This window comes from Ahaetulla prasina, chromosome 2 (genome assembly GCF_028640845.1).
Source record: "Ahaetulla prasina isolate Xishuangbanna chromosome 2, ASM2864084v1, whole genome shotgun sequence".
In the NCBI taxonomy this organism is placed as follows: domain Eukaryota; kingdom Metazoa; phylum Chordata; class Lepidosauria; order Squamata; family Colubridae; genus Ahaetulla; species Ahaetulla prasina.
In genome coordinates, this window is record NC_080540.1 from 44,659,479 (window position 1) to 44,674,608 (window position 15,130).

A 15,130-nucleotide genomic window follows, 5' to 3' on the forward strand; every position below is an offset into this window, starting at 1 on the left:
GATAGCTTGTTTGATTTCTCATGGTTTCCACTTATCAAGAGGACTCTACATTTCATAAACAAATTTAATTGCTAAACCTATACTTCCAAAAATCAGATCCAATGAATATTTTCTGGATTCTTTGTCCCAAGAACCGAGAAAGCCTCAAACTCTACCTGACAAGAATCAATATGCATGTCCTAGAGTGTTTCATTCAGGATATGAAAGGAAGTCACCTGCTAGAGGGTTGATATAGGTATCCATCTATTATAGCCTCCTCTCCTCTCCTCTCCTGTTTTCTTTTCTTCTCTCCCAGAATATCCAAAGCACCTGAGGGTAGAACAAGAAGCAATGGGTGGGATATCCAAAGCACTTGAGGGTAGAACAAGAAGCAATGGGTGGAAACTAATCAAGGAGAGATGCAACTTAGAACTAAGGAGAAATTTCCTGACAGTTAGAACAATTAATCAGTGGAACAACTTGCCTGCAGAAGTTGTAAATGTTCCAACACTGGAAATTTTTAAGAAAATGTTGATAACCATTTGTCTGAAATGGTGTAGGGTTTCCTGTCTGGGCAGGGAGTTGTACTAGAAGACCTCCAAGGTCCCTTCCAACTCTGTTATTATTTTTTATTATTACAATATTCCAAATCATGTGTGTGTGTGTGTGTGTGTGTGTGTGTGTGTGTATTGTCTATACCAGGGATGAAATCCAGCAGGTTCTGACAGATTCTGAAGAACCAGTAGCGGATATTTTGAGCAGTTCGGAGAACCGGCAAATACCACCTCTGGCTGGCCCCAGAGTGGGGTGGGAATGGAGATTTTGCAGTATCCTTCCCCCAGGAGTGGGGAAGGAATGGGGATTTTGCAATATCCTTCTCCTGGAATGTGGTGGGAATGGAGATTTTGCAGTATCCTTCCCCTGCCATGCCCACCACGCTACGCCCACCAAGCTACACCACGCTTACCAAGCCATGTCCACAGAACTGGTAGTAAAAAAAATTGACCTAGACCTACATATATATATATATATATATGTGTGTGTGTGTGTGTGTGTGTGTGTGTGTATGTGTGTGTGTGTGTGTGTGTGTGTGTGTATGTATATATATATATATATATATATATATATATATATATATATATATATATATATATATATATATATATATATATATATGTTTTCTGAGGTTTTCACGGTGTTTGTATGTAGGTCTTTGGTTGTTCGGGTTTTCTCCGTGTAAAATTGGAAATGTCTTAACGCTTCGAAGTCTCATTCGACATCTTCAGGCTTCAGCTCCGTGCTTCTGGGAGCAATGTGTGATCGCAGCTGTTTCTTCCTTTTAACTGCTAGTGGGGGTTTGAACTGATTGGGTGGGAGCTTGGCTGTGTTCTGATTGGATGGAGGTTTTTTTTGTGCTCTGATTGGCTGGGGGCTTTTGTGTCCTGTTTGGGTGGGGGCTTGGTTGTGCTCAATTTAGTCTGTGTTGCAGGGGGATTTGAGCTGGTGAGCTGCATAGCTGTTGTTTGGCTTTGTGGTGGTGCTACATCTTCATAGTGGGTGTCAGTCTGCTGCATGTATGGATTGGAGGGGTTTGAAATGGCTAATGTTGCAGCTGCGGTCTGGCTTCTGGTCCTTGGTCGTGCTTCATGATCAGTGTGGGTTTGGGTCTGCTTTCTGGGTGGATGTGCGGTGGTGACATCCTGTGTGGACCTCGTGAGTGTGGGTCTGGTGTCATTCCTCGTGTTAGGGACTCGTTTGTCAATAAGGGCGGGTTTCCAAATGGCTGGTAGGCAGGAGGTATCATCTCGTTTGTTCATGCTGTGTGGGCGTTTTTCTATCTCAATGGCTTCTCTGATTATTCTGTTGTTAAAGTGTTCAGTTTTGGTGATAGTTCTGGTCTTTTTAAAGTCAATATCATGTCCTGTGACTTTAAAGTGTTGGACCAGGAAGAAGTTGGTTCCTCTTTTGACTGAGTTCTTGTGTTCTTCAATGCACTTATTCTTCTGTTGGTTTGTCCAATGTATGTGGTGGGGCAGGTGGTGCATGGGATTTCATATACTCCTTGATTTTCTAACTCAATTTTGTCTTTGGGGTTTCTTAGGATGGTGGATATTTTTCGGTTTGTGCAGAATGCTGTCTTGATGTTGTGTTTGTGGAGGATCTTGCTGATTCTGTCTGTGGTGCCTTTTATATATGGGAGGAGGGCTGTGCTGTTTTCTTGTTCTCTGTCTTGGATTTTAGTGGGGGGTTCTTTTTGGATTAGCTTGGTAATCTTATTTCTTTGGAATCCATTGGATGTTAGTATGTTAGTGAGAGTGTCTAGTTCGGTTTTTAGGTGTTGTTCATCAGCTAAGCATTTTGTTCTGGAGATGAGTGTCTTGGCTACGGAGTTGATCTGTGCTGGGTGGTGGTGTGAGAGTGCGTGCAGATAGCGGTTTGTGTGTGTTTTCTTCTGGTAGATGGTGTGTCCTAGGGAGCCATTGGGTTTCCTGTAGACTAAGACATCCAGGAAGGGAAGTTGGTTGTTAACTTCTGTTTCCATGGTGAACTGTATTTTGGGGTGTAGGCTATTGAGGTGTGTGAGGAAGTTGTCAAGTTTTTCTTTCCCGTGTGGCCAGATTATGAAGGTGTCGTCTACATATCTGAGCCAGAGTTTGGGTTTGTGATCAGATTTTTCTAGAGCTTGGGTTTCAAAGTGTTCCATGTAGAGATTGGCAATGACAGGTGAGAGGGGTGATCCCATGGGTGCTCCTTCTATTTGTTTGTATTTTTGTCCGTTATAGATGAAGTATGTGTTGGATAGGCAATGGTTGGTCAGATCTAGGATGTGCTTGGGGGGGGTTATATTTGTTTTGGATAGCTGTCAAGGCTTCTTTGATTGGCACTTGGGTGAAGAGGGATATGACATCAAAGCTCACGAGTAGGTCGCTGGGCTGTAAGTTTTGTTTCTTTATGATCTCTATGAACTGGAATGAGTTTTTTATGTGTGAGGTGATGGATTCTGCATAGGCCTGTTGTTGTTTGGCGAGAAATTTGGCTAGGTTTTGTAGAGGTGAGCCTATGGAGCTGACTATGGGTCTAAGTGGGGTTCCTTCTTTGTGTATCTTCGGGAGACCATAGACATATATATATATATATATATATATATATATATATATATATATATATATATATATATATATATATATATATATATATATATATATATATATATATATATATATATGTTTGTTTGTTTTCTGCTACATACATACATATATTATATATATGAGAATGACTCTGGGTGGCTTACAAGAAATCCAAAAGCTTATATGCTATTTAGTGACATTTGAGATAAATAAAAGCATCACCCCCTAAGCTAGCCTGGGGAAATCCCTTGCTTTTTTCTCAGAGTCTGGAGATTCTTTCTAACTGGTCAGCTTTCAATACTGTATCTCCCTCTTAATTCTATGACCTGATCTGGCTTTTGCCTTCCCTTAGTGGTTTTTCCAGCAATCTCACAGGAGAATGAAATCACCACAAAAGCTGCTGAAAGGATACTGAAAATTAAGGTCCTAAGTTGCCTCACATAGGGAATCTCTGCTGGCGGAAGGTCACAGAGCAGAGAATTACATGTTTGCATTGAGAAGAGGCTGCCCGAAGCCAAGAATAACTGTTTGTTTTGGGCAATCCCTGTGTGAATTGCCTGCCTGATTCTAAATAACTGGCGCTTGCTTTAAAAGCTCAACTGGAAAAGGAGATAGATATGACTAGAATAGAATAGAATAGAATTTTATTGGCCAAGTGTGATTGAACACACAAGGAATTTGTCTTGGTGCATATGCTCTCAGTGTACATAAAAGAAAAGATACGTTCATCAAGGTACAACATTTACAACACAATTGATGATCAATATATCAATATAAATCATAAGGATTGCCAGCAACAAGTTATAGTCATACAGTCATAAGTGGAAAGAGATTGGTGATGGGAACTATGAAACGATTAATAGTAGTGCAGATTCAGTAAATAGTCTGACAGTGTTGAGGGAATTATTTGTTTAGCAGAGTGATGGCCTTCGGGAAAAAACTGTTCTTGTGTCTAGTTGTTCTGGTGTGCAGTGCTCTATAGCGTCGTTTTGAGGGTAGGAGTTGAAACAGTTTATGTCCAGGATGCGAGGGATCTGCAAATATTTTCACGGCCCTCTTCTTGATTCGTGCAGTATACAGGTCCTCAATGGAAGGCAAGTTGGTAGCAATTATTTTTTCTGCAGTTCTAATTATCCTCTGAAGTCTGTGTTTTTCTTGTTGGGTTGCAGAACCGAACCAGACAGTTATAGAGGTGCAAATGACAGACTCAATAATTCCTCTGTAGAATTGGATCAGCAGCTCCTTGGGCAGTTTGAGCTTACTGACTATTAAAACAAATAAAGTGCCATGTGCCACACTTTCTTTATATATTTATTTTATTGACAAAATTGCAGAGATTTGAAATAGTGCGATGTGAGAAGATTTGTGACTTCTGGACATTGCTATTATTTGCAAGGAAGTTCACCTCAACTCATATGCAGCTGTCTTCTTTTAATGGTGTACTTAAATAGTGCAGTTGTGGAAGGATAATTGTGATTTGAGAGCAGCACCTTTTAATGTTGTAAAGTTACTTGTTTTGATTTCAGAAAAAAAGAATGAGAGCTCCATAGACAAAATGTCGTATTAGTGCTTCAGTCAAACGGTCATTGATTAAAGCACAAATATTCTAAAAATAAGCATGTAGATGCCCTTCGTAGAAGGTTATCATTCACCGAGAAAAAGACAGAGATCTCAAACCGTGTGAAAAATAAAAATCAAGGTCCAAAGGGAAACATTTGGAAAGGATATATACAGGCAGTCCCAGGTATCTATTACAACTGTCATGAAGGAACTGTACAGGGAGTAAGTAAATTACTCAATGGGCTAACAGCATACTTCCCCATTGTAAAGAGGTGATGGCTAGTGTTTCTTTACTTATATGATAGAAATCAAAAGCTAATTGGCATCTAATTTATACCTATAAAAAGATGTTATAGTCAGGCCATGAATGAAAATGGGTGGGACTCCAATCATGCGATCAGAGCTGTCATCTTAACAGTCTTAGAATCTCACACATCTGTGCCTAAGGAAGCTCCCTCAATGTCTCAATGAAATGTTGCTGGAGGGAAGTAATTGGATGTGTTTTTAACTTTATCTTTATTCCTCATATCTTCCAATCCATTATTTAGAATGTTGCTGTCAGTACTGAGTTTTATAGTGAATCTGAAAAAGGCAGTGGAAACCAACACCCTCCACTCCTTAGTTTCCAAGCTTTTAAAACAGGGAAGGAAAAAAAAGATGGAAAATAAAATAAGTCTATGATAAGAATGTGAGCAGATAGCTTCTTATAGATATAAAGTGTCAGGCCCCAAAGCCAAGAAAGACCCAGTGATTCTTCCAAGTGGAGTTCTTCATTGTTTCCACACCTATGGACAGAATATTTCCAGTCTGAGAACTCTGCTCTCTGCATGTACAACAGGGGTATGAAACTCACATCATCATGGCGGCGTCACATGACTTATCGGGATGTTTCTCCCCTTTGCTAAATTGGGCATGGGAGTGGCCAGCATGTGATGCATTTGGCCTGCGGGCTGAGAGTTTGACAGCCTTGATCTACAATATACTCTGAAAATCATTAGGGAGGGACAGTCTTCATCCTCTTTCTCTCACACATGATGTCTGGACTGAATTGTCTCTTCTCCTTCTGCAATGCAGCCCTCCCTGCTGGGAATCCTCCTCCTTACTACCTTCCCTCACATAAACTTTGAGAGGATCCACAGCAAAGACCCTTCCATCTATGAAGCTCGATCGAACTGGGCTCTATGGCAGAGTGGCTAGATGGAAGCCTCTCCTCAGTGCAAAACACATGAAAGCCCACTTGGAGCTTGTTCCTCACAGTCTGAGAGCCCTTCAGGTGCTTTTTTGCAAACTCCAAGTGGACTTCATGTGTTTTGCACTGAGGAGAGGCTTCCATCTAGCCACTCTGCCATAAAGCCGAGATTGATGAAGGGCTGTAGTGATGGTTGTCCTTCTGGAACTCTGTCCCATCTCCACACAGGATCTCTGGAGCTCAGTCAAGTGACCATCATGTTCTTCGTCACTTCGTCACTTATGTACTGATCTTAACTAGTGGCTATTTGATGGTCTTGTGTTCTATGAATTTGTCTAGTATATTTTAAAAGAACAAAATGTAGACAGTCATTACACCACCAACTGTGTGAAGACTTCCTTTGTTCTGTCCTGAATCTCATGTCAATTTACCTTCATTTTGATGTCCCAAATTCTTGTATTTTGCAAGAAGCCAAATATTTCCCTTGTCATGCATTATTTAATACTCCTCTGTCATTCCCCACATTTCTTCTACCCATAATTCCTGCTCAACAATCAAATGTATGCAACTCTCATCCCTATTCAACAACTGTAGAATAAGGCTGCACCACAACAAAATTGACAAAAGTGAAAGGGGTCCAAATACTTTCTGAACACACTGTATATGTATGTGTCTGCATAAAATACCAAGTCCAAATCACTTTTCAGAACCACCTTCATCAAAGGTGGGATTCACTTACCTTACAGTACATAATCTTTGCAATACATTTAGTAATAGTTGACTGGCATAGGTGCTTCTCACTGCCATCTGTTTGGCAACTGTTGGAACAGAATATCACATATTTATATGTCTTTGGGTCAATCCAGTCTGGCACTTCTGATATTTTTAACGTCAAATTTCTAGCCTCATTAGCATAATCCAGAGAAAATTGGATCCAGCCAAACAGAAATTCAACAGTTAAATTGCTCCGTTCAGAATATGACAGATTGGAGGGAGCAACAGTGGTGTGATTGAGAACCTGTACTAATCACATCAATTGATATAAATTACTTTGACAGCTCCACTATGCAGCTGCCAGTAGGATTTACACCTCATTAAGCTTCCAAGAGCTAAATGAATCAATAGGCTCAGCTCTACCATTTTTAATTAATTGTTCTAGTAATAGGGCAAAAGGAACATGGAAAGATTTCATCAGAACTTTGCTTCACTTTTGTAGCTCCGGACAAGTTCACAGATACAGTCTATCAATTTAAAGATGACTCCTTTTAAAAACCAGAACAATAAATAATGCATTGTTACTCGTGATTGATATTGCCCTTTTGGCTGTCCAAAACACAAAGTAATCCTTGTTTCATTGAAGCCCTTAGATCTCTGCTAATGCTTTTTAGCAGACATTTCTAAGCCTTGGAAACTGAGTGAAGGAGATGATGTATTCAAATGTTACATTAAGCAATGGTTTAGTATAATATGAACAAATTGTACTGGATGTTGGTGTTAAGAGTTCTATTTTTGCCATTATGGTTTCAGTTCCAGCTCTAAGACTTAGCAGTAAGGATTCACTGCTAAACTATCTCCAAACTCTGGACATCCAGTTTTAATCCAGGAATATATATATAAACCAGGGGTGAAATTCAGCAGGTTCTGACAGGTTCGGGAGAACTAGTAGTGGAATTTTTGAGTAGTTCGAAGAACTGGTAGCGGAAATTTTGAGTTGTTCGGAGAACCGGCAAATACCACCTCTGGCCGGCCCCAGAGTGGGGTGGGAATGGGGATTTTGCAGTATCCTTCCCCTGGAGTGGGAAAGGAATGGAGATTTTGCAGTATCCTTCCCCTGCCATGCCCATCAAGCCATGCCCACCAAGCTACACCCACAGAACTGGTAGTAAAAAAATTTGGATTTCACCACTGATATAAACTCCATAATATGAGTCTTTAAGGTGAAAGAAATATCATCCGGTATAAGTTGAATCTCTATTTTTTTATCTGCTTTTCTTTTGCTTGGTTGAAGCTTGAGTCATTTGTCCTTATCCAGTCCATTAGCCATTGATTTATAGCTTGAAGAGCGGGAAGAGGCTGCTGATGGTTTGTAGGATATAGTTAGTGTGTCTCTAGTCTTGCAACTTTTTGAGAATGGAAGATTGAAGACAGACTAAAAAAGTTTCCAGTTTGACGGTGTACTAAAATACATATGAAGGTCTCAATTCTTTTGTTTTCTTTAAATAGGAAAGAATCAACAACACTGGAATCACATCCTCTTTTAAAAAGTATTATGCCTACTCGCTTAGCTAATCCCCCTTCCTTCAACATATCATCTAGTCCTATTAAAGCACATACAGTCTCGTTTTCCCACAGAACCTATCCAAATTTAAAGACAATACAAAGTGAACCCCTGTCATCCATGGTATCTAAAATCAGCAAGATATAGCTTTCGTTATGTACAAAATATTGTGCAGATGTATCAAGGTGCCTGATTGAGTGGGCTCCTTACATGACTTAAAACTAAATAGGCACTTCAATTGTTTGGGGGGGGAAGCACTGAACATGTGCAGGAATGTTAGGAAAAAGGAGAGGAATCCTAAGAACATAAGAAAAGCCCTGTTGGGTCATCTCATAACCCATTCTTAGCCAACATTTTTTTTCTTATGATGGTTCTGAGCTGCTCATAAGCAGAAATTGGACATATATCCCTCCCTCATGGCTCTTGCTTTGTGAGTAGTATTTGGAAACATGCTATTCCCAAACAGGAGTAACAATCAATCTTCAAAACCAATAGCTGTCGATATACCTGTCCTCCATGAATGTATTCTATCATATCTCCCTCTCCCCCACCCTCTCCTATCATATTGTATATAGCTTCTTATAGCTATTTAAGACAGTAGCCATTCCTGTGTTTTGTGGCAATTAATCCCAAAGATTCATTTTGCACTAAGTGAAGAATTTTTTTCTTTACTTTCATACTTAAATGATATGCTTAGAAGGAGTTAAAGAACAATGGGTAACCGTGGATGGAATCAGGCATTGGGGGGAATCCATAAACCGCTCATCTCCAGTCTATGAATTCACTGCTAAATTTATACCTAGGCATTCTCTCCCAACAGATAACTTTGTTACTATGTACATATTAGTTAGGAAAGTGCTTGCACTTCTCTAGGATTCCCAAAGCTTTGAAATATCTGAAATAGAAGATAGTGTTCTTTGCGTTAGAATTAACAACGAGGATCGTAGAATTTGATATTTGGCAGCTACCTGTGGCCCTGAACTAATATCACTCTTTATTTATCCTCATGGGTGTTGTTCTTATTTATTCCTATGATCTGGAGCAAAATGCATTTGAAAGCAAATACCCGGAATGGCCATTACCAGAAATTCTGCAGACTAAAAACATATTCCAAGTTTGCTGTCCTCACTGCAGAGATGCCAGAAATTCAGACAAGATCTTACTGGGAATCTACTTCTTTTCTTTATCAAGTTGAATAGTAGTTGCCTCAGTTTCTAAGATACTTTTCTCTTCGTTTTTCCATAACTTTATAGTCTGTGCTCCTCAGTTGAGAAAACGGTCCTCAGGGTGAGTCATACTGAAAAATAAGAGATTTGAATTTCAATGGAAATTTTTTAAAAAGTTAATTAATACTCAGACAGCTCCATTCTATTAATGAAAAATACCAATAAAGGAGAATATGTGTAGCTCAGGGTTGAAATGAGGGGTCCTTGGTGCTCTCTGAGCTTGCTTATTTTCTTGCAGATGTTTTGTTACCCTAAGCTCAGGGAGCCCCAAGGATCCTTCAATAATGAAAACTATTCAGCAGTCCTTCATTACCTTTAATTTAATTTTAAATAGTAAAATCACTGTTGGCTTATCATTTGTAAAGTCAACTCTGTTTCCACACCTAAGCTAGAGAAGACTACTTTGTGGAGTCAGTAGAAGACAGAGGAATTTATTTATTTGTTTATTTGTGTTTGACAAATACATAAATAAAAATAAATAAAACTGGGCAGTTTAAAGGCTTTAAAGAGGCAGCTAATAAGCCATCAGTGAAACCGGTTGGTGGACCAGATGGAGCATGAATCTAATCTAGCAGAGTTCCTATTATGTAATGCTTAATAGTTCATCGTTCTTGCTGGTGTCCTGCCCTCTGCTTTATTTATTTTATTTATTTATTTTATTTGTCATAACAATATATACAAGCATTGCATAAAGGATTATATAATATATAAACATATATATGAGGAGAAACGAGGTACTATAAACATATATATACATAGGGGAAGAAACAATAGGACAGGAACGGTAGGCACGTTTGTGCTCTTATGCACGCCCCTTAGAGTCCTCTTAGGAAAGTGGTGAGGTCAACCGTGGACAGATTTTGAGTAAAGCTTTTGGGGTTATGAGAAGAAACCACAGAGTCAGGTAATGCATTCCAAGCATATACAATTCTGTTACAGAAATCGTGTTTTCTGCAATCTAAACTGGAGCGGTTGACATTGAGTTTAAATCTGTTGGTAGCTCTTGTGATATTGTTATTGAAACTAAAGAAGTTATTGACAGGAAGGACATTACAACGGATGATTTTATGAGCTAAACCCAGGTCCTGTCGAAGGCGATGAAGTTCCAAGTTTTCTAGACCCAGGATATCAAGTCTGGTGGAATAAGGTATTTTATTGGTTTCGGAGGAGTGGAGAATTCTTCTCGTAAAATACCTTTGGACACGCTCAACTGTGTTGATATCAGATATATGGTATGGGTTCCAGACAGGAGAGCAGTAATCAAGAATTGGCCTAGCAAATGTTTTATATGCTCTGGTCAGTAGCGTGGTGTTTTTTGAAAAGAAGCTACGTAGAATTAAGTTAACAATTCTTAGAGCCTTCTTTGCTATATAGTTGCAGTGGGCTTTGGCACTTAAATCGTTAGATGTAAAAACTCCAAGGTCTTTGACAGGGTGGGGGTCATCTGCGAGGCAATGTCCATCAAGCATGTACTTTGTGATTGGGTTCTTTCTTCCAATACGCAAGACTGAGCATTTACTGGTTGAGATTTGTAGTTGCCAAATTTTAGACAAAGCAGTTAGATGATCAAGGTCCTTTTGAATTGTGGATGTATTGTCAGTGGTGTTGAAAAGTTTGACATCGGACTTCCGGTTTGGCACCGTAGGTGATGGCGGTGATCTTTACGATCACCAACCTCTGGATTATGTGGAATCGCTAGGACAGCTTAAATCTGCTGTCCAGCGGTTCGGAAAACCCCCTCTTCGGGAGAAGGAGAAGGTGGTGAGCTGAGGGCAGAGGTTGAATTTCCCTAAAGCCCCTGAGAAAAAAGGGGTTTGAAGGGTTAAGTTCCTCCAGTACCCCGAAGTGCACCAGATCCGAGGATTCTTCTGCTTTGGCGGAACCAATCACCACGACCAAACGCCGAGATTTATTTTGGACAATAAAGGATTATACCGGACAGAACGAAAGTGGGAGAACTTTATGCAAGTAGCCAAGCCGATTCCCCGATACTTTGTAACAAGCTTGAAAACAGTAAAAAAATGGAGGCGAATTGTTAACAAGTTAACGAGTGGAAAGCGAAAGCGATACTTTCAGCGTTGCCGTCTGCAGTTGGTAATTTGCATGTTACTTGCTGCTTTACTCTTTAACTCTTTGCTGCCTGCTGATAGAATCTAGGGGAGATTTTTAAATACTGCTTTAAAAGACTGTGTTTCTTAGAGGTTAAGAAGATTTAAAGTGAATATTAAGTTGGAAATAAATAAATAAATAATTTTATAGAAGATGGCAGCCAAACAATTAAAGTCTACTGTAACAAAGAGCTCTGGAACTTTATCAGCTGGTGCCTCTCCAGCTCATACAGCAGAGACTAGAACATTGAATTTAGAGGCGTTACAAGAGAACTTAAAAGGCTTTATAGAAGAAAAATTTAAAGTAATAACTGATGAGATGTCTGAAATGAAAGAGCAGATATCAGAAATTCAAGTGGGAAATAAAGAAGTTAAAGAAGGATTTGTAATGGCAGTACAAAGTTTGGCAACGAATGTGATTTTATTGGAAGAGGAGGTTGAAGAAATTAAGCAACATAATTTAAAATTAGAACATAAAATGGATGAATTTCAAAGTAAAATGGAAAAACAGAGGATGAAATAGTTTTGATACAATATAGAAATATGGAATTTGCTCTTAGAATTCGAGGTTTGAAAGAAAATAAGGAAGAGAATTTAAGGGAATTTTTTTCTGAAGTATTTGCTGAGATATTAGCAGCTCGTCCAGCAGATGTGGCTTATCAAATTGATAAAATATATCGTGTGAATTCTTGGATAGCAAGGCAAAAAAAGTTGCCAAGGGATGTTGTTATTTATTTTACAAACAGAACAGTGAGAAATCAGATTTTGCAAGCTTCATATAAGGGGGAGAAGATTCAGATTGCTGGTCAAGATATTTTGATATTAAAGGAAATTCCACCAAAAATGTTAAGGGCTAGGAAGGAATTTGCCTTCCTGGTGAATGAACTTAAAAAACATCAGATTGAATATAGATGGGATATTCCAACTGGTATAATAGTATATTATGCAGGGAAAGTAAATCGTTTCAATACGGTTGGAAAAGCAAGAGAATTTTATGTTGAGGTATTAAAGTTGGAAGTCTTCCCCCATTGGAAGCTAGAAGAAGGGAGGCTGAAGTGAAGGAAAGAGAAGTGAAGCAGGTACAAGAACAGATTGTGATGGAAGAAGATTTATTACAAGTGTTGGAAATACCTACGACGGGTTTAGATTCAAAAGAACATAGGCTGACAAGAGCTGCTGCTAAACGCAAGGAACAAGAGATGAAGGCACAACAACAACTGGCAACTACTACAATGGAAACAGTGGGAGGAGCAAGGCCTAAAGTAAAATGTGATCTGCGGCTGATGTTCCAAAAGTTTCCTTCAGCCGATAATGGCAATTAAACTATTATCTTGGAATGTTAATGGCCTGAATTCACCGCAGAAGAGAAGGAAAGTATTTCATTATTTGAAACAATTTAAAAATGACAATACCTGTTTACAAGAAACACATATTAGATCTTGCTAAATGTTGGAGATGTGATTGTGAAGATGCTACTTATTACCATATATGGTGGACTTGTAAAAAAGTTAAAGCATTTTGGATTAAAGTATGGTGGATCATGCAGAATATTTTGAAAAAGAAGATTAAGTTTACTCCGCAGTTCTTTCTATTAGGAATAATTATGGACTATGCAGCTATAGAGACTAAATTGATTTTGAACTTAATAACAGTCGCAAGACTTTTGATTGCTCAGTATTGGAAGAAAGAAGAATTACCTACAATCAAGAATGGACACTCAAAGTATCAAATCTGGCAGAGATGACAAAATCTCCGCTTACTTGAAAGACTATACACTAGAAAATATATTTTAGAATGGAAAATGTGGATTGATTATATTTAAAATAAGTATCAGATAAAAAATATCGAATAGCATATGAGTAAATTTAGGAAATATTTTGTATTAGATATATTTTTGAAGGAGAGGGGAATTGAGAGTGTGACTAAGTGTGGTGTGACTAGAGATTATAATTTAGGAATTATTTTGGATTATGATTGTTAGTTTTGATACCCTGCATTTTGTTCTGGGAAGTCGGGGTGGGGGTGGGGGTAAGGGGAGGGAATTGGGGGTTTGGTAGAGATGGAGTGATGGTTAATGTACAGGGATTATTGAAGAAATATAATTAATGTAGGGTCGGGTCTGCATAGTTACCATTTTAGAACGGTGAGGAGGGAGAAAAGAGAGAGTAGGAGGTAGGAAAGAGGAGAAGAGGAAGGGAGAGGGATAGTAGAGGGAGAAGGAAGGTGTAGGGTGGAGGGAGGAGCGGATGTAGATAAGAGAAGGAGAGGAAGGTTTGGAAAGTAAAAGAAGGTAGAAGAGGGAAGAGTGTTAAAAAGGGTGGTGGTGACTGGGCAAGCCCGACTAATTGTATATAACTGTACATTGGATGAATTATTTGATATGATTGTAAAAATAAAACTTTTTATAAAAAAAAAAAGAAAAGAAAAGTTTGACATCATCAGCAAAGAGAACACAGTTACTTGAGATATGATTACAAAGATCATTTATGTATATTATAAAGAGAGTTGGTCCAAGAACACTACCTTGAGGAACACCACTCTTGACAGGAGCAGGATTTGATAGAGCATTACCAATTTTAACTATTTGTTGTCTGTTTGACAGAAAAGCAGATATCCAGTTGTGTAAGGGTCCTGAAATGCCATAGGATTTTAATTTTAGGAGAAGTTTATCATGTACTACTGAGTCAAAAGCTTTACAGAAGTCTATGTATATTGCATCTATTGGGTTATCTAGATCAAGATTTGTAGTCCATAGGTTTTTACAGTGGAGAAGTTGTAAATTGCATGATAATTTTTTCCTGAAGCCAAATTGTTTATTTGAGAGAAGGTTGTGTATTTCTAAGTGCAAGGTAATGGATTGGTTGATGATGGATTCCATTACCTTGCAGGCGACGCAACATAGGGAGATTGGTCTATAATTATCAACTAAGCTGGGGTCGCCTTTTTTGAAAACTGGAATGACTGTGGCTTTGGTTCTGTTCCTAGGCAGATGCAAGAGACAGCAGGGTGATCTTGCAAACAGCAGTACATACCATGCTTCTTGTCTTAAGCTGCTTAAACCAGCCTGCTGTCTCTGAGTACAGCTATTACCAGTATGAAGTGATCAGACTTTGTATATGGAAAGGAAATGAAGGGGCATCTTATTCCTAGTCTCTGCAAGGAAAAATCTCTTTGTCTAGCCTGCCCGTTAGCTACTTTGGATCTTAGGCCAGGGGTGCCAAACTCAGGGCTCATGGGCCAAATCTGGCCATGGGGTGCTTAGATCTGGCCCGCAGCAAAACATCCTGCAGCCCTTTGCCAGCAAAAATGGAGCTCGGGGGAGGGGGTAGGAAAGGAGAAAAGGAAAGAGGAAAGAAAAAGAAAAATACGATGGAAAGAGAGAAAGGAAGGAAAAATAAGGAAAGAGGGGAAGGAAGAAGAAAGGAGAATGAAGAGGGAAGAAAAAAGAAGAAAAGGAAGGAAGGAAGGAGATTATAATGAGAATGAAGAAGGGTCTCAGGGAAGTCCTTCTTAGAACTTGGCCACCACAGATACCCCTGATATGAGTCCCATGTCATGACCACGCCCCTTAGCCATGCCCCCGGCACCCCCTGCACCCCGAGGTCAAACACAACCCTGATGCAGCCCTCAATGAAATCGAGTTTGACACCCCTGTCTTAGGC

At 39.2% G+C, this 15,130-nt stretch overlaps 1 protein-coding gene across 1 annotated transcript in view; it reads right to left on the bottom strand.

The window, feature by feature from the left end:
- Positions 1-215: 215 nt before the first annotated feature.
- SHQ1 (SHQ1, H/ACA ribonucleoprotein assembly factor) overlaps positions 216-15,130 on the bottom strand; it is a 144,963-nt gene continuing 130,048 nt past the window's right edge. Inside the window, exon 12 of the mRNA XM_058173947.1 lies at positions 216-309. Coding sequence (XP_058029930.1) covers positions 219-309 — 91 coding nt within the window. The 3' untranslated portion in view covers positions 216-218. The remainder of the gene's footprint in view (positions 310-15,130) is intronic.